We start from the raw sequence: 20,253 nt of genomic DNA, 5'->3' as shown, positions 1-20,253 counted from the left end.
TCTGGTCCCGGTTGAAGCCTCCCCTCTCTCTCTCTCTCGCTCTCTCTTTCTCTCTCGACAGCCCTTCCTTCCACCTTCCACGTGCCCGCCCTTCGTGGCTCTTCGTTCGTACTTGTACTCCCCTACCTCTGGCCGACGCCTGGGAACCAAATTAATAGTTGGTTCTGCCTGGATATATCTCGAATTCGTTGTATTCCCCGGCGAGAGAGTGACCCCGAGCTTCCCTTCCTTCCTTCCTTCTCTCCACGTGAATACACGTAACGCGTGGGCTCTGCCGAAGTACGTTGTGTGTGTGTGTGTGTGTGTGTGTGTGTGTGTGTGTGTGTGCGTGTGTGTGTGTGAACGTTTACGTGTGTGTGTTTGTCGGTCTCTTCTCCGGCTGCGTTTGACATCGGTTACTCGTTAAAGGGCCGCGAGATGCCTCGATAAAGCGGGGGCTCTTTCGTAGTCGAATGGCTTTAATCAAACGGGATTTGGAAATTGATAATTGGCACGATCTCTCTACGTCAGGGTCGTTTGAGAGAGAACTTTTAACGGGGTCGAGTGGCTCCGATGCCGGGGCCATACTCCGAAGATACAACCTTGCACCTTTCGAAGAATCGTGGCGCGATCGTACGACTCGTATTAAATTTACTTCGTCGCTTTCTGACGAATGTAACATAGATTATTCACGTGACAGGCTAGAATTTTTATTAATCGCAATCAAATTACCTGCAGCTAATAATATTGATTAATCAAGTGATATTTAACAAAATTACTGGAAGAAAAATCTTCCGAGAACCCTGTGTCTATGTTATTTTCTTCAATTTATTATATTCTAGACAATTTTATCTTTTCAGTAGTTCCAGCATTAACCTATAAATTTCCATTCTCCCTTCATTCGCTTCCCATTGAATTAACAATAGAATCGTCACGTATCATTAATCCCCGTTTAACGCCCGACGCGGCACCGATAAACGAAGTTCGAGGAACGATTCACGATGGACACATTTGTCCGTCGGACAATTCGTCTTGTCTTTATCTCGTGCGTATCTCTGCGCGAACACAGCAGTTTAACATTACTAATCCTACGGCCGTGTATTGCTACACACGCCACGGTGCACGCGTGGTACTACATCGGTATTGCGAGAAACGGAGAGAGATACCTGCGCACGGGGATCCTCGAAATCTCAAACTGTTTGAAACGGATATTATTTTCACAGGGTGACATTCATCCCCCGTCCGTGTGTAGAGGCTCGGCCCGGGCTGCCTTTGTAAGGGATCCCACCACGGCTTGCAGTCTGCATCTACGCGCATGCAGCGGCGAGAAATCCGATCTTAGAGGACCATGGAAAAAAAAGGAGAGACGAGCCAATAAGGTCTCCGTGGGTATACCGGAGGGGACGAGACGGAAGGAGGGAGGGAGAGGGGGAGAGAGAGAGAGAGAGAGAGAGAGAGAGAGAGAGAGAGAAAGAGAAAGAGAGTGCCGCCGTGCTCTGAAGGTAGCCCCCGGGTGGAACTGAATACGTTTGTACCTGGGCCCGCGACAATGGCCGCCGTAATTCGATTACAAGGACCGCCAGCTAATTGTTAATTGCCGGCCTTAGGACCGATAGAACGCCGACAACGGCTTCATAATGTTATACGCGATATTAAAACGAGCAGGCACGTACCGAATGTACCGTGTGTCCTATATGGAAGCTCCTCCGCCCACTCAGAGAAGAGTGACGCAGAAAGAACCGGCCGAGTAGTCGAGGGAAGCCCCTCTTTCCGTGGGAAATCCTTTCGCTATTTTCCCGTCTTATTAATCCTCAATTAGCGTAGTACGTCTTTCGCCGTACGTCTTTCTACTGGCGATTTTATGTCCGTAGAATCTAAAGAATGAATTGTTCTCCCTGTCTGACACGTTTATCTTCAATTATTTAATGGAATATATACATACATATATCGCAACTTCCGTTGATCTCGAAGAAATGTACATTTATTAGGTAAACTTTTTACGCAGTTGTAATTTGTAAAATAAAATTTTACGTACTTTTTACAGTATTCTTTATCTATTGTACATTTATTAAAAATATTAAATTATATATTAACATAGAAATTATAAAGATAATATCAAAATGATAAGAAGAATGAGTATTTTCTGTTCAATTTACAGTAAATTTTTGATATACAGTCGAACTTCGATATCTCGAACCTCTACAACTCGAAAATATCTACAAGATGAAAATTTTGTTCATTCCCTTCCGCTCCACTCTGCGGAAAACCTCTATAAATCGAAATAAGACCTACCTTAACTCAAATTATTTGTTAGATAGTTAGATATTTAGATGTATTATTTTACCTCTGCAACTTGAATTTAAAGTAGCCAGACCTCTACAAGTCGAAGTTCATCTCCGTAAGTCGAACTTCTATTGTCACTGCCTCTATAATTCGAAGTTATAGAGGCAGCGACAATACTATGATTACTATGTGTATAACCATAAATAATAGCCTGGAAATTTGTTTTATGATTACATTTATTATATGTATGCAATAAATAATTCACTATCAAATATGGATTTTTTTTCCTTTAAAAACTATTATAATCAGAAAATTATAAACTCTCGTACAAAGCCTCCGTAAGTCGAATTTTCATATGTCAACCCTCTTTTATTCGAATTTCGATAAGTCGAAAACTTTAGAATTCGAAGTGTTTTTCTATTCCCTTGAGATTCGAGTTATCGAGGTTCGACTGTATTTGTAATTTAAAATTTACAAAGTCAAATTTTACATTCTCTTTACGATATTCTCTGTTACAAACATTAATTAAAAATATTAAATCGTAGTGTGAATTATAAAAGATAATTAGAGAAAATGATAAAAAGATTGATTGCATTCTATTTAACTTATTGGATCAAGCAGAAATTTACAATGCATCTATGTACGATGTCAGCTATATAAGAACAGTACAAAATCACGCAATAAACAGATGATACGTCATCTCCTTGACAAATATTCTCGATTAGATTCTTGTTCTAATCGTTTTAGTAATTTGTGCGAACAAATGGGTACGGGGGACCAACGCGCTTTTCTCACCAGACACTTTTCGTGCTTATCGGTGGTAGCTATGGCGCGGCGCGTGCACCCTTAGTGTTTAACAGCTAATCTGCCAAATGAAGTGTTTTTGTGTTTGAGCACAACACTTCGTCTCAATAGAGGAGCAAAACCGCCCTCGGGAAAAGGGTTGCTCCGACATGATTGATGCTCGAAGAGGGGAGGGGGCGGGCAGGACGAGGGTCTCCCAACCCTTTTTAGCCAAGCGCTAAACGGAGTGCTTAATTGAGCCACAGACCTCAGAACCTTGGACAGCTAATCTCCCGAAGACATCTACGGGGAACTCCGTCTTCCGTACCGCCGAACTAACCTTTGGCTTTATTTGCCCCGAAACGTTTTAAGTTTTTTGTCAAACGATCGAGGATCGAAACACCGAAACTTCATTTGATTTTGCCATTAAATACTGGCTCAGAATTTCGCTGATCAAACCGACATTTCTTCACATAAATTAAGCTTCTTGCTAGAAAATAAATGTTAACATTTCGGTTTTAACATTTCTTTTTTACATTTTCCGCATGTTACTCTCTTCTGAAATTTATTTTATTTCTTCTATATTTCAAATCACGTTTTTATACATACATGGCTTGGTTATTACATTATATTATTTTTTATTTAAAAAAGCTGCAATTTTCATTTATTGGATAATAGTTAAAAAGCTGATAAAGATTTCTCGAGACAATATACATCATAACGAGTTTACGATAGGAAGACTTTCAATCTCAGATTCCATATTATTCGCTATCTAATTTCGTCTGTGTCCCCAGATAGATTTTTCGTCGCATGTACCCTCCTCCCCGATTGAAACCGCCCTTCAGCGTTGCCTTCGTTAGGCCGCAACAAGGTGGTGTGCGTACATGCGCGCGCGTGTGTGTACGCGAGGAACGAAAGGACGAACACTGGCCCGTAATGGAGTTTCCAAATATTCGGGGAGCCCTCGCTCAATTTCGAACAATTTGCATTTAGGGTGAAGTGCAATTAATAGAAGCGGGGTGTTGTCCCGCGCCATTCCACGCCTATTAACACTATATTCCGCGGGAGTTTAGCATATCGAGGGTGCAATATTGAGTTACGCGACAGTAATTATAATACTCGTTAGACGGCGCTGCGACAGAGTTCGTTCTCGCCGCGGTCTCGGCGATGATCGAAGGACGCGTTTCCTTCCTCGGCTCGAGGCTTCCGGCAGTCTGCTTATACGGGAGAACGTGATGTAAAGTACTCATACAGCGTGCGCCATATTTTGTCGGCTGCACTAACGATTTGTATTTAATTACAATCAGTGTCTCCGCTACGTTGCGAATATTGTTGTGCCTGCAATCGCTGTCGACTCTGCATTAACTTTCAACTGCTGCTTAACGATAGAAGAATTTTTGCGGTATGCCTAACAGGAATTTATTAACATTTATCAAGTAGATTTAATCGCATTTAATCGTTGTATTTTTTCCTTCTCCTTTTTATATATTCTTTTTATATATATTCAACAAAAATAAAAAAAATTATGTTACCAAGCAGAAATAAAAGTCATGATTTCGACATGGCATGAAAATGACTCCAAAATGATAATTAAAAGTCACTTTTCAATCAGTCATGATTTATTTTGAACATTATTCTGTTGTTCTGGTTATAGGTTTAATAGAGATAATAATAATAGGTATAGAGAATTATGTTATATGAAAGATAAATAAAGTTTTCATTCCAAAATAGTTTGAGGCTGAGCTATCAATTTTAATTTTGAGAACTGTCGAATGTTTAATTATTACCTTTGCTATTAAAAGACATTGTAACGGCTTTGCTGCAGGCGCCTTGTCATTTGTATCTATGACTTTATCTTTTTTATTTATTACGTCTCTTATAGCAAAATTTATTAATCTCAGATGTTCTTGTAAATTATAATAAAGAAAGATGATTATTATTATCTTATACACGATACAATAAGATATATCAAAATAGTACTCATTGCTCAAGCAATTTAACTAATACCGAACACGACGGATTGACGCGACAATTGCGTTTATTAATTCGCACTGTGGATCGGCACAATTTGTGGATCTGCGCAATTTCACCCTGTCCATCTCGGAAGCCAATCGCCTCCTGCCGTCTGATTTATTCTCACGCGTTTGTCACGGTGACTCGATTACGACGATCACGCGCGCGATACATTTCTACCGTGTGTGCCACCCTCTCCTTTCCTCCCCCGAAGGTCTCCCGCCCGAAGGAACGCGCCCGTCCCTTTATTTTTTTTGCCTCTCCTGCGCGCGCGCGCGGGAGGCAGGTGTCGCCGCTCCCACGATCTTCCGCTATTTTCCGCCGGGCCATTTTCCCCGCTCGCGGGGCTTTTCGCGCCTAGCGCCGGGCCATTATCTTATTTTCCGCCTGGAAACATCGCACCCACAAGAAAAACGATCCCGCGTAGAGAGGAGAGGCCGAGGGGGCGCGAGGCGAACGGTAAGGGCGGCCATCGGACCGGGGAAGATCGGGGAAGTGCTTTCGCGTAATAACATTTGTATCCGCGAGCGCCTCTCCTCTCTGATATCGAACCGGGGCGCTTTATCCCAGGCTAACGCCGAGAATCTCCCTGACCCCGACGCCTCGGAAACTTCCCCGTGTTGGAATTAGAAAGCGCGTTATTGGCGCCATTACCGTCCGGGCAAGAAGCAAGTCTCCCGTCAGCGGGCGCGACAAGGAATAGGGCGATAAAACGGCAGGCGCTCTGCTTGCAACATTCGTTGATATAATTAGCGATGGGCATGACAAAGCTTTATCATTCCACTTCGTGCGCTCTCTCTCTCTCTCTCTCTCTCTCTCTCTCTCTCTCTCTCGGTGACTCTTTTACATTTCTATAATTATCGTTGAACAATAGAATTGAAATAATAATTAAACCTCGTATTGTAATTTTTAAGACGTCTACATGATAAATTATTTCTATATGCATGTAAAATTTTCAATCGCATGTTCCTTAACAGATATATCCTGCAGTATCGAAAATTAACCCGTAAAGGACACCTGGGTGCGAATTCGCACCAAGCGTTTTTAAAGTTTTATATCTTCTGAAAATAAAAAAGCAAAATTAAAGCAAAATGTGTTTCTCAATGTAAAATTTTTTGACCAATCGATTGGTAATATTAAATTTTCACAAAAAGAACGTAATTGTTTTCAAAACTCGTGTTAAACAAAACCATTCAAAAGAGACGTAGTCTTTACGGATTAATACCAAAGAAGTTCAATACATTGTTAACTCTTAGTATATACGATTGGATCATTTGTGTCGGCTGTATTTATAACATTTAATACACGATCTTACAAATACTTTCTACAGATGTTAAAGTATATACATATATGTAGGAGTTACTTAATAATTTTTGTATTTTTTTTTATTTCTAAAAGTAATGAAATATGTCTGTAGTATAGTGATTATGACACAGAGAGAGAGTTGTGCGTCTGCTTTCTGTGCCGAAAACCCGAATTCAAATCCGACCAGAAACGGATTTTTATTCGATCACTATCTTTTGGAAAGCAGTGGTACCGAGCAAAAATCTTGCGAGAACCCCTCTAATTAGGCCATTTGGAATCGGCGTTAAAACTATTAGGTCCCGTATAAATTATAAATAGCGCACAGAAATACGTTGAGGAGTCACCACGCTTCTGTTAAGAGGCAAAAGGAATCAAAGGAAGAGAAAATTAATAAAAATTAACCTAGACACTCATTGTGTGTAATTACAGACCGAAAAATCATCGTGTGTACTAACAATAAGATCCATTCTACAATACATCATATGTCGGTGTCATAAACCGTAAGAATTGATCAATCAAGTATTTTCCTCACATTCGACTGTGGTTGGTCAATTCTTATGGCTTACTACTTACAATACAACATACGATGTATTCTAGAAAGGACGTTATTGTTAGTACACATGATGATTTTTCGGTCCGTTTCTACACACAATGGATCGTTCGATCGTGTCTGGATTAATTTTTATCATTTTTGCTATTGATCAATTTTTATATACAGCTTACGGTATAGAACATAATGTAGAACGGGTCTAAGAGTGTATTAATATAGTATACGTATGTCTACGATTGCTACATTCTGTAAACCTTTATAACACAGTTTTGGCCAAAAGTATTATGTATTTTATTAATCATTATTTTTAATATTTTAGCTCAAAAATTGATTTATGTTATTTATTAATGATACAAATTAATATGAATTATTCTTTATTTTAAAAACTCTTTAAATTTAGGTTTTTTTATGATACCGGTAACTAATAAGGAATGATACTAATAAGAAAACGGTAAAAAATTCCAAATACTGCAGAAACACGGAAAAAACGATTTTGCTAAAAGGTCTAAAATTGTTGCTGGATACAGATTTGAAAATAATTTTGTTGGTCCATAATCAAAATAATTTAGTCAAAATAATTTAGTCAAAATAATTTTGTTAGAAACTCAAAAATGTTGAGCATTGCTGTAAAACGTTTTGATATTATAGCAATCAGTTTGACCTTTCAACAAAATTATTTTCAGATTTAGCACAATTTTTAGTTCTTTCCATGTAAAGAAGTAGAGACGCCTAATATTTTTGGCCAAGGCTGTAAATGTTTTTTACAATTATAATACATTAAATTTCTTTGATATTAATTTTCAGTGTTAATTGGGGGGACATCTGCAAAGAATGTTGATTAAAAAATAATTTATTTGTCATTGATAAAAAAATGATACATCTCAATATTAGCAATTTTTCAGTATAGTATTTTTAACTCTGTATTTTTTTTAGCAACGTTTTAATTAGAATAGTGAGTATGTATAACATCACATTTTTTTCCATGTCATACTTTCAATTCTTATAATGTATTCTTTAAAATTATGTCATGAATTTTCAGAATTTAAACACAGCAATCCTAGTATAATGTAAATCCCTTATCAGAATTGTGACACTTTTTTCCATGTAACAAAACAATTTAAATATGTCATATTTCAGAAACAATTTATTAACATTTAAAGAAAAGTGTCACGTCATTTAAATTAAAAATTTGAAAATAAATCAAATATGTATTTTTTTAATATTGGATGGAACACATCACAACTTGAAATAAATTTCTATAAATGAAACCAATTAAAACATACTTATCTTTTAAGGAAAATTGGCATAATTCCAAATAGAATTTTTTAAATATCTCAGCATCGACAACACACTATTTAAGTAAAAAAAAGAGTCTCATTTCTATAAATAATCTTTGCTAATTTAATTAGACGACAAATGACACTTCTGTTCTCTGTAACGGCAAATTGGGAGAGTATAAACGTGTCGTTTATTTTTTCAAAAAAGAATATATTAATTTTTAGAGTTGATTTCCTTTCATTATCTCAAAAACTAAATTTTTTTTACTTACATATGTCGCTTTTTTTATCAACGCGATGTATCTTCAGATTCGTGTGCGTGACAGATATACGCTATATCGGAAAAAGAATAATATTTGTTTACTTCGTGGCGGTACGCTTGGAGATTATTGACCGCTGCGTTTACGCGAACATTAGTTTGATTTATGTATTACGGGCTGGCAACAGATTCAGGTGCCATTAGTCGACCGTGACCTCGTGCGAGAATTCTCACCGCGTGTCGCGTGGTAAACAGGTTTATGGCGCTCACGTATGGGTATTAATATCCACGGCGAAAGCTCACAGGTCTCGGTTGGTTGACTCGAGAAGCGAGGGGATGGGGGAGGAGAGGGGTACGTGAGAATCGCACCCCCATGTAAACCATCGGGGATTACTTAATCCCGCTTGGCGGGGTCTTCGCAGGAAAATTGCGGCGATTCGTTCGGAGAAAAGCAACGCGCGCGACGCGTTGTTACTTGAGTAAATAAATAAGATTCGATCGAGCGAGATGCTATAAAATTTGACGCGTTAAAACATGTGACAAAAGTTCAGCAAACAGATCGAATAAAACAGCAATACACGCGTGCGAGCGCGCGAGTCCCCGCGTTGTTCCCGCCGCTTCACCTTTGTTCGTAAAAAAAAAAAAAAGAAAACAGATGGATAAATGAGAAGAAACGTTTCCACGCGCAGAGAGACTTAACATTTAATCGACTAACGTTGCCGTGCGCCGGCGTATGGCTGCATTCGATTTGCCGGGACGCGATCCTTTTCAAGCCATCGGCGTGTGTGCGTTGTTAACGTGGCACCGGCGCCGATAAATTCGCCATGCGGAAAAAGAGTGCACGAGCAAACGCAAATTATTACTCGATTTTGCGAGAGCGCGGAGCGACAAAAAGTTTTAATTTTCATGAGGTGACATTTAACGTGGGAAAAAAAAACTAAATAAATAAGCGATCCGCCCGTCAATTTTTTAATTCTCCTCCACTCCCTCGTTCGCGGCATGTTGCATGCGCAATTGCGCTCTCGTCGCGTCGCGTCGCCTCGCGTCCCGGTTGCGTTGCGTCGCGTCGCGCAGAGAAATTCGCGGCAGTAGCCATGGTTACGCCCGTTTTCGCCCGACGGGTTGGGCGGAGGCGGCGTGCGTGACTAATTTGACACTCCGTAGATATAGGTGCGCCCCAGACAGTCACCTGCGATTCGTGCCGGGCTCGTGTCAGCGCTAACGATCACGATTCGGCCCCTAATAATCCCGAATTAAACGCCCCGATAAGCGCTTTCGCTATCGACCGTCGGGAAAAGGATGCCGCCGAATCTGCCGCAATAAGATCCCGGTAGCTCGTGCGAACAATCAGTTGTGCCGATTACCTTTTAAATACTGTTACAGGTTAGATACTAATTAATTAGCCACTTTGTGTAAAATATTTTAAAAACGAGTAGCAAACCCTTAAATACAAAATGCAAATGACAAAGTAATGCCTTGTATATTCAATATTTTTACATCAATTACATGTACTTGATGTATCACTCGTTTTAATCAGTTAATTAGTGATTAATGCGGTATTATAATTTCTATAAGCATGATATCTAAATTATTAAGATCACAAATTAATTTTGGGGAGATAAATGTCACAAATTGTGATATACATCCAAAAGTAATTCTGATAACAAATTAGAGATGTGCAAACTATTCGAATATAAATCGAATTGAATCAGATAAGATTCGATTAGATTTGAATTTGAATTTTTATGATTCGAATTCAAATTACAAAAATTTCGAATTTAAGAGATGCATATATTAACAAAATTATAAAATCATATTTTACGCTAATAAATAAAATAGTAGGTATATCACGTAATCAATATTTTCTTACATAGAAATCTTTTTACTGTCTATATTTTAAAATTCAATCAAACAATAATTATGTTGTTAATTAAAAAGTTGTTTCAACAATTCGATTCAATTTAATTCGGTTCGATTCGGTGTTAAAAAACCTTGATTCACACACCTCTGTAATACACAGTAAATTTTTGTATAAATAGTTAAAATAATTACATTTTTGATCTCTGTGAACGTAGCAAAAATGCATTGTTTCGAAATAGGAGTTTGCGTTAAATAACTAAATACTGCGACATTAAGTAATTTATTTGTCGAGCGTTTAGCGCAGAGGGATGTATGCGAATGCATGCGTCTTCGAGCGAGGTTTCCATGCCGACATGCCAGTAAATAATGTTAAACAGCGCCGCGTGAAGAGATATATTCCATCTGCACCCCTTTATTACGTCGGCATTGCCTCTCGCCCGTGGTATCATTTTTCTGTCGCGCGAAACCCCGGCGCATTGTAACCCGCGCGAGGAAGCTGGTCACCCGCCTTTGAGATATGAAGAGTGCTGAAAATAGTACAGATCCAGACCGCAAAGAGAATATCTCGGAGGGACGAAGCAAAATGAAAGTGTGCGAGATTTTATGTAACGCAAATGAATAAATCGTCTAATCCAGAAAAGTGTTACATCATGTAATTTTTTTTGAAGGAATATTTATCACTCGCTTTGTCTTATACGCTTAACTCACTTTCTATATTTTCTTTTTCCATAAATCGAGAAAAAATTCCAGCGGCTACAATTAGAACTTCACGCGTTAATATTTGGACCGAAAGAATTTGTAGTCTTACCCGATACGATGTCGAAAGTTAACCGGCGACGTTTAATCGCTTAAACGGGCGCATCGAGAAGAGATATCGCGCAATGTTCATTGATAAAAAAAGATAAAAAAAGGCCAAAAAAACCAGCGCGCTACCGACACGGCCTGAATTTCCTTCCGGATAACGCAGGAAGGTACGGAAGATCGTTTTTTTAATTGCGCTTTTGAAAGCTGTTAGATGACCATCGGCGACTCCCTCTTCCCCCACCCCCCTCCGCCGATATCACAGCGGCCTCGCGACCTCCTCTTCAAGCCCGGGGATTGCCATAGTTTTCGTCGTTCCGCCGAATCGTTTTAAATTTTTCCGCGCCGTTGTGTGGAGCCATCGAAAAAAATTGTAATCGAATTGGAGTATTTTTCCAATTGGCAATCGTCGAGCGGCCGGACATGGAACGATGGGCATCCAACCGCGTCCTCTCTCGCTCAGCCACTCGCTTTATTCACCCCTTCCCCTCCCACCTCACCCTCTCTTCCTCTCCCTCTTCCCGCAATCATCCCCCTCGGTCCTCCACCCCCTCGTTCAGTACCGAATTAGTTGGCCTACCGCGAAAAATCAATCTCTCCGTTTTTTTCCGCCTGCCCGGTAGATTCGTCGACAACACCACCGTCGATTCCACTGTCCGCAGTCAAAGCAAAAATTTACAGATACCATCGACTATACCCATCCGTACAAACTGATCGTCGCGTTTCACTCCCACGAAGTACTTCATAATCTTTACGCATAAACGTTTAGAACGATATTGTTTATACACGTAATATAATAAACTCTCTATATATTGAAAAAAAAATTGAGAAGAAGGAAAACAATGATGAAAAGTAGTTTTAAATGTCCACGCGGAAAGAACAATTTTGCTGAATACAGATCTGAAAATAATTTTTGTTCAATAATCAAAATGATTTTGTGCGAAAGTCAAAATGATTGCTAAAATAACAAAACGTTTTATAGCAATGCTTTAATTAGTTTTAACAAATTATTTTGACGATTCAACAAAAAATTATTTTCAGATCTGATTTTAGCAAAATTTTTAGACTTTTCAACAAAATCGTTTTTTCCGCGTGCATGATCTGATTTATTATATATATTTATTTTTCCTTCTTCTCAATTTTTAAATCATATATCAATCGTTTGCAAAACTGCAAATATATGTTTGCGCTTTTATCCGCCGTGATAAAAAAATGAGGAAATAAAAATAACGGGGTAATCGAACGATAAAAATAATAAAAATCCGTTGAAGAAACTTGTTATGCCGATACCAGGTCGCGGGATTGTTCTTTTTAAACTTCTAAAGTTGTGGCTGCAGGACGATAAAGCGCGGATGTCGTATTTATCAAAACGCATGCGGAACACGAATTACCCGCCGAAATAAAGTCGACATCGGCACGCGAGGTAATAATTCCCCAGTGAGAGAGCCGGTGTGTGCCGCCAAAGTGCAATCGACTCCATCGCAACGCGGGAACAAAATTTTGTTCTCGTTGAAAAACGGATGCGACAACGAATTTTCACAGTATCGCGAGCGAAACATTTTCTCCTCTCTTATTCTAATGCCAACGAAATCCTCGAGATAAATTGAAATATCATTGTGTAAAAAAACAAAGAAAAAAGACATTTTTAGACAGATATTATTTTATTTACAGGCGTTTTAGTTCATCTAGTGTAATATATTATAATCCACTAGACAATAAATAACTTAAAAACGTTTGAAATTTGATTAGTTTTAATTTTCTATGAAATACATCTTCAATTTGTATTAACACTACCATCTTGCTCGACTAAATTACTCATTTGTTATACAATTTGAAATTTTAATTCGCGATACGGAAAAAACAATTTTGCTGAATCTTTGAAAGATTTGTGAAAATAATTTTTGTTTAATAATCAAAATAATTTTGTGCAAAAGTTAAAATGATTGCTAGAATATCAAAACGTTTTACAGCAATGCTTATTAGTTTTAACATTCCAACAAATTATTTTGGATTTAACAAAAAAATATTTTCAGATCTGTATTTAGCAAAATTTTTAGACCTCTCAAAATCGTTCTTTGCGTGTAGCTAAGTCTTTGAAGATACTTATTTTTAAGTAACTTATATTTAAGAAATATAATTTGCTAATGTCCATTTATATTAATATAGATTAACCTTTAAACTCGGTTTGACTTATTTTCTATCTTCCTCTCATTCAAAGAATTAGAAAGACGTAAAGAGTAAATTAAATTCAGATTAAAATTAATTTACATTGTTGGAAATAAATCTCTCTCTCTCTCTCTCTTTCTCTCTGCATTGTAAAGTAACGTAACTAATAAGTAAGTTAATCTACATTGTTGGAGCAAGTTGACATAAGTCCTTCGATAATTAGAATTTTGAATAATCGCGTTCACAGACTGCTTATTGGCGGAACCGTCGCTATTCCATCGACATCGCGCTCCCTGCGCGCGTGACAAACTTTTAAAAGGCCCCTGCAGGTGTGCTTTCTGCCGGGGGTTAATTCCGGTAAGTGTTTCTACCGAAATCGCCCGGGAGACTCGGGGTATCGATTTCGGGCAAGTCGCTCGAGCAAAATCGCCGAATTAGTCCAGGCTATCGTTTATTTTTTCGACGTGGCTCTCTCGCGCGATCGCGTGACAGGCGAGTAATACGCGCGGGCTCGCCCCGACAATGGGTCCATAATAATATAATAGATCGCCGGTGTAGTTTCACCGGCACGGCGTTTCGGCGCACGAAAACCCGATAAAAAGCGAGACTCGAAACGGAAATGACTTTTAGTGCTTACGATGGAAATTAGATTATCATCGAACGAGGAGAGACATTACGGCTTAAGGGAATACAAATGCCAGTTTTCAACGTAACTAAACGCATTGCGAGGGAAGAAAATACCGTGAAAGTATTGGATATTAATTTAAGCCCCTTTAATTTTAACACAACTGCGATAACACAATTTCAAAAAGAATGATATCCTGTCTAGATCAATAAGCCGAAAAGGTCGGTAGTCAATTTATTACGAAGATATCTGTCAACTGCATTATTACCTTAACTGTCCTTTTTAAATTTTTGACATTTTTTACTTTGATTTGCTCGCGGCAACATTGGCAAAACACAATTGCCAAGAATATCGAGGCACAATTCGGTTTTGACCGGATTTTGTTTCGTAGAATCGTGACGTAACCACATCGCTCGGCGAGATGCTCTCTGATAAACGATCGTGATGTATATGCACTACTTACGTGCGTCGTACGATCCGTGCAAGGAAGCGCGGGATTCCGGAATGAAATTTTTATTGTCGCGATAAAAATAAAATGGAGGTAGATACCTTCCGTTATAGTAAAGCTACGTAAACGCGCGCGCGAGGGAGACTCGGCAGAGCATTGGCGGCAGTCGAAGAATCGAAGCTACAAAACGGCTAGTAATTTACGAGCGAGCCCGGCTCGTAAATCTAACCGAGTGAAGTTGCATTACCCAATTCCATTTATCTCTTTGAAAAGACGCGGCCCCCCGTATGATTCCCCCTCTCGCCCGCTCGCCGCGCCCGCGCGAGCTTTTATTCCCTTTTACATTTTCTGCAATCTATTTTTCGATTTAGCACACGCAAACAAACATTAACGCGCGATTTAAAGCTAAACCATTTGCCACGTTAATTGATCCGGGCGAAATATTTTTGTCGCGGCGTATAAAATAATGTACTTTTAACGAATAACAAACACACACACGCGGGGAATGTTTTAAAACCCCGTGCGCGTTACATTCTTTTAAAATCCGCCCCGGCGTCCCCCGTTCCAGCGCGCCAGAGAAAATTGAAATAAAAGCAGATCCTATTACAAATTCTACAAAAATGTCGGCTAAAATGCCGCGCGGCAAAACGTATAGCAGTAATTGCTATTAGAGTTTTATTATGCGCGTACGGTATTACGTGCCAGTAAATAACTCTCGGTTCTAACAATCAGTTTTCTATATACGGGCGTACTGCACGTGACGTAAGATTTCTTTTCTCCGTTTGTGTGATACAGTGCGAGATAATTTATAGAAATATCGAATCACGCACCGATCGAAGATTAATAATTAAATCACCGGGACTGTTCGGCGATTCCGCGCCTTCGTCACGCCGCGCCGTTGCGTAAACGCAATTTTTGCGTTAACCTGAAAAGCGATGACGCGATCGGCGACGTGAGCGCAGCGTTAACTTACGCGTGACCCGTTCGCGCGCGCACACGTGCTGTGCGCACCGGATCGGGAAAAGCTGGAAAACGTGCGGGGCGCTTTTCCGATGACAATCAGACCGCAGCGACCGCCGACGGAATCCCGTCCGCGCGTTCCGCCACGCCCAATAAAAACCCTCCCCCCCTTCCCACCGCTCTTCTCTCCCGCCCCTCCCTCCTACCCTCCCAATCCTGGTTTTCCGCCCCTGCCTTCATCCCCTTGTCCCTGCGAAACCATCTCGTCGAGCGGCCTAATAAATCCGACAGACGGGATTGGCGTGCGCTATCAATTAAAAATGATGAAACCGAACGGCGCCGCGCGCGCGGCTCGCCGCGACCGGGCGAGCGGATAGAGAGTGGAGAGCCCGCGCGCGCTTGCATCGCGAGCAAAGCTGATTTCGCAACCGCCTTGTCCGCTCTGGCGTAATAAGCTTAAGCGATTAGGTATACCTCGGGGGCGGCCCGAGACGGTTGCGGTGCCCACGGTTAGTGAGAGGCAAAGGGAGGGGGGGACGGGAAGGGTGGTGAAAATAAACGAGAGTACAAGACGTGCACGGACCGTGCGGACCCGTTCGAAAAACTGGGAAAAAACACTCCGCGCGGGCAAGAGAAGAGAACGGGATGCCGCGACACGAGAAGACGGAGCGAGCGCGCGCCGGCAGCTCACGGCGGGTTTTAAACGCAATTTAAATTTTTAATTGCGAGTCCGTCGACCCCGAGGAACGCGACGCCTCCCTCGTCCTCACGACGCGCGACGCGGCGCGCTGACGTTTTGTTCCGAAGCGCCGACCCGTTTTGCTTAAAAATTCTTCTTTCTGAATTTCCCTGACTGGATAAGCATATTCCTCGAAGTGCATATAGTCCCTCGTACAATGCACAAAATGTTCTAAAGTGTCTTCAGTTTCGTATAAATTAGAGATGAGCGTACTATTCGAATACGAATCGATCAAATCGAAGCTAGATTTGATTCGATTCGAATTTGAATCTCTATGAAATATTCGAATTCGAACTATTCGAAAATTTCGAATCTAAAAAGTAAAAAAAGTTTGAATACAAATATCGACAACCTTATGAAATCATATATTTCCCGTAATAAGTAAAACAAGTATAAATCCTTTTTATTATCAATGTATTAAAGTTTAAAATTTAACTTAACATACAATAATTATGTTGTAAATTAAAAGTTAGGTTTAAATAATTGGATTTTGATTAATTCAACTCGATAAAATTTTGGTTCGATTCAGATTCGAACAAAGAAATAAAATTTGATTCGATTCAATTCGGCTGTGGTGTCGATCATTTATATGTATATCTCTAGTGTATAAATATCAACATGTTTAAGTTGCATACAACTATATTTTGATTATTATGTCAATAATTATCACACAAAATTACTGTTTTACAAAAAATGAAAAGCAACACTGAGTACACACGCGCTCACAAAAGATTTGATATAAAAAACTAGCACCAACTTGGGTAATTAAAATAGTCAGTAATATTTGTGTCTTACTGTCTTTGTGAACTGACAAACAGTAATTGTAAGCTTCAAACATGGTTTCAGTATTGCGTAATACATATATTCTATTCTGCCGCAAATTCTAATGCAAATTTTAAATTGTATAAAGCGGTCTTAAAACTAAACGTGACATACAAGAACGTGTCTTGTCCAGCGGGTCGCATTAAAACTACTTTTGAACAACTATCAAACAATATAATAAGTGGATGTAAAACACAAAATTATTAAATTAAAATGTTGAATAAATTTTAATATTCCTTATTTATGCTATGACAGAAATTATAATTTAATTGTATTTTCGGCGAGATGAAAAGATTACGAGTATAATACGTGTACATTGTACTTATTCTGGCTTCTTAATAACGCTGTTGTTCAGACATTTTATTGAGTGAATAATAATTTTTCAAAATAATATATATAAAAGAATTTATCTATTAACTTTCTTCCCCTTCGATATCTTATCCGTAATTATATCTGCATATCGCTAGTATTCACAAAGTAATTTACAAAGTAAAATTTTATCTTAATATAATATAAATCATTATAATTAGCTTGAGCCATTTTTCTATATTTAACTTCTATCGCTAATTGCCTACCTATCATCTATTCGACGCGGTAAAGTACGAGGGAGATAAATTATAGGACAACTTTATTACCCCGGTCGATGTGCTTATCTCGCAATATAAACTGCTTGTTAATTGCGACAATGAAAACTCCGGCATTTCTAAAAGACAGACGGTTCATACCTCGCCTTACTTCCACGCCGCCGTTTTATATCCTCCTTAAGGCCCATCTATAGTCCACTTAAGGCGCGAAGATAATGCCCACGTTTCTTGCATTGCGTGTTTAATGGTAACTCTAACGAGCCGAATGCCTGGCGACACTACGAATTAGCGTGGTCGCCTCGATAAAGCCCTAATTGCAATCGACGCGTAATCTTAACCATCGCCGGCAGGCGAGATCGCCCTTCGCAGCGATGGAAGCTCAAGACGGGCGCCACGGTAAAAATCAATTCCGCGTTTCGAGGAGGTAGAGAAAGAAAAGGCAGGTGCTCGTAAGGCTGCCGGCCGGGTTATTATCCCGTGTTGCCGAGAAAGCCCCGCCCAATAGCGTAACAAAGTGGCGATGCTGACGAGGCCTACACCAAGATCTCTTTTACCGGGCTCTTTCTCCGTCCCTTTTAGACCCCTTATCTCCCTTCAAGAGCAAAAAAAGTAGTCGAAAATTTAATAAAGAAAAAACTATTGTTATCACTCTCCTTTTGCAATTTATAAATATACTAACATGTAAATCGATTGTTTTGCAATGTATACTTAATAATTGATCTGCTTTTAAATTAATTCATACATTATTTAATTATTTTTAGTTTACAATATCCTGCATATTCTGCAATCGTCGTTTTTACCTGAGAACAGCCATTCAAATTCTTGCAGCGTGAGATTAGAATAGAATAAGGAAAGAAAACGTAAGTAAAGCACTTGTGGATTACTATTGTCTGAAATATCCGGACGATGGCCCTGCTGAACTATCGGCACCACGGTAGCTGCGCCACTGGCCCTGGCAAGCGGTTAGCGGTACGTGCCGCTCGGCAAGCGTGCCCCCGGGAGCCTAATCGATGCGTCGTCGCACGCGACTGCGTGCTTTTATCGCTGTCACGCACATAATTAATTTAATTTAGTCTAATACGTCGGCTCGGCGCGCCAGGCAGCGATTGTCGTTCCGATTGTTTGCACGGAAACGCCAGCGTTAACCCCTTCCCCCCTTCCTCCCATTGCCCCCTCCTCCCACCTGGCCGTTTCGCCGTACACTATATTTCGTACCCGTCAAATTTCGGCTGAGGAAGAATAAATCCTGCTCGTATCGTGCGCGCGCTTACAGGTCGCACGCGTGCGAATTTATACTGCCCCCTCTTGCGACTAAATATTATACCTACACGAAAAACGTTAGTATAGCAAACGTACTCTTTACACAGGATTATTTACGTACCTAATCGTAATAAATTTTCTGATATCTCGATAGTCCTGCATTACATCAGAATGTATATTTTATGCTACGTTTTATTATGCCATGGTAGTCCGCCTTTCTTTTGTAGTGAATCGTTAAAGCGTTTTAGTATTAATTCCAAAGAAGAGACGACAAAAAAATTCATTTTAATATTACAAAAGGGCCGGTTATTTGTGCGTATGTAGAAGCAATTTATAAATCGATTAAATGCCAGAGGGATTTAAAACGATTTCTCACACTTTTCCGTCTCCTTTTCTATACTCCATAAAAAGAAAAGCTATTTGTTTTACTTCATCATGATGTATAATCAGTTTATTTAAATCAATTTCATGTTATTAAACAAAGAAAGGGGTTGAAGATTATCGATAAATTATCAGCGTGCAAAATCGTAATAAATTCGCGTTAACGAAACGGCGAGTGACAATTATTAAAATCTAAATTTAGCTCATAACTTGAACATTCTAAATTCGACAATTTAAGTACTGTCAAAATTTATAGCTGCGCGTCACCTTCTCTTATTTCTGCCAAGTCAACTGTCGGTAAACATATTTCGAATATTTGTCAACCGAGCACTTTGAACTTTGAAAGAACGCTTTCTCCACTCTCGTGCACATATATGCGCCCGAAGTCGTGCCTTCTTGAAAGGAAACGTTAACCTCCCCCTCGCCCTACGTCGATCCACGAATTCGTTCGCGGCGAATGACTCACCTGAACGCGAACTTCCGGCAAGTTGACCTTCATGGCGAGCTCCTCCCTGGAGTAGACGTCCGGGTAGTGGGACTTCTCGAACGCTCTCTCGAGCTCGTGCAGCTGGTAGGTCGTGAAGGTGGTCCGGTTGCGACGGTGCTTCTTCTTGCCCCCGTTGCCGTTTATGTCCTCCCCGCAGCCCGCGCCGAGCTCCTCGTCGCTGCCGCCGCCGGTGGAGTTGCAGCTGTTCTCACCTGGAAGCCGCGACAGAGTGAGTGAGAGAGAGAGAGAGAGAGAGAGAGAGAGAGAGAGAGAGAGAGAGAGAGAAAGCGGTCAGGAGGTCCTTCTCCTCTCGGAAATGGTCGTTACGGAGTAATAGGAGCGGTAATGGTGATCGATTTATCCGGAGTCGCAGCTATTACCCCCATTATGCGCGCATAATAGTAGCTATTAGAAGTGCTGCAACGCGTGCACGGCCGCGCGGAATTGCGTGCCCGTGTGTGCGTGCGTGCGTGCATGCGTGCGTGAAACGTGCGTCACGAGTGCACAAGTGAATCGGTCGCGCTGCACTTTAAAGCGCCATTCGCGCCTAGATTTCTTCTCCTACTCTCCTTTTTCGTTCGTTCTTTTTTCCTTCGCGTTTCGTGACCGAGCAAGCGCGAAGCGCGACGCGTTACGCTTCGTTGAATGTAAAAGAGACAACGAGGATTAAT

The 20,253-nt window shown here is 40.2% G+C and overlaps 1 protein-coding gene across 1 annotated transcript in view; it reads right to left on the bottom strand.

The window, feature by feature from the left end:
• Window positions 1-20,253, bottom strand: part of LOC105451930 (retinal homeobox protein Rx1-like) — a 56,088-nt gene that overhangs the window by 12,546 nt on the left and 23,289 nt on the right. Inside the window, exon 2 of the mRNA XM_011692656.1 lies at window positions 19,562-19,794. Coding sequence (XP_011690958.1) covers window positions 19,562-19,794 — 233 coding nt within the window. The remainder of the gene's footprint in view (window positions 1-19,561; window positions 19,795-20,253) is intronic.

The sequence above is a fragment of the Wasmannia auropunctata genome, unplaced genomic scaffold (genome assembly GCF_000956235.1).
Source record: "Wasmannia auropunctata unplaced genomic scaffold, wasmannia.A_1.0 LD336040.1, whole genome shotgun sequence".
In the NCBI taxonomy this organism is placed as follows: Eukaryota; Metazoa; Arthropoda; class Insecta; order Hymenoptera; family Formicidae; genus Wasmannia; species Wasmannia auropunctata.
Note: the sequence above shows the minus strand (reverse complement) of the source record. Positions and strands in the feature narration are given on the sequence as shown.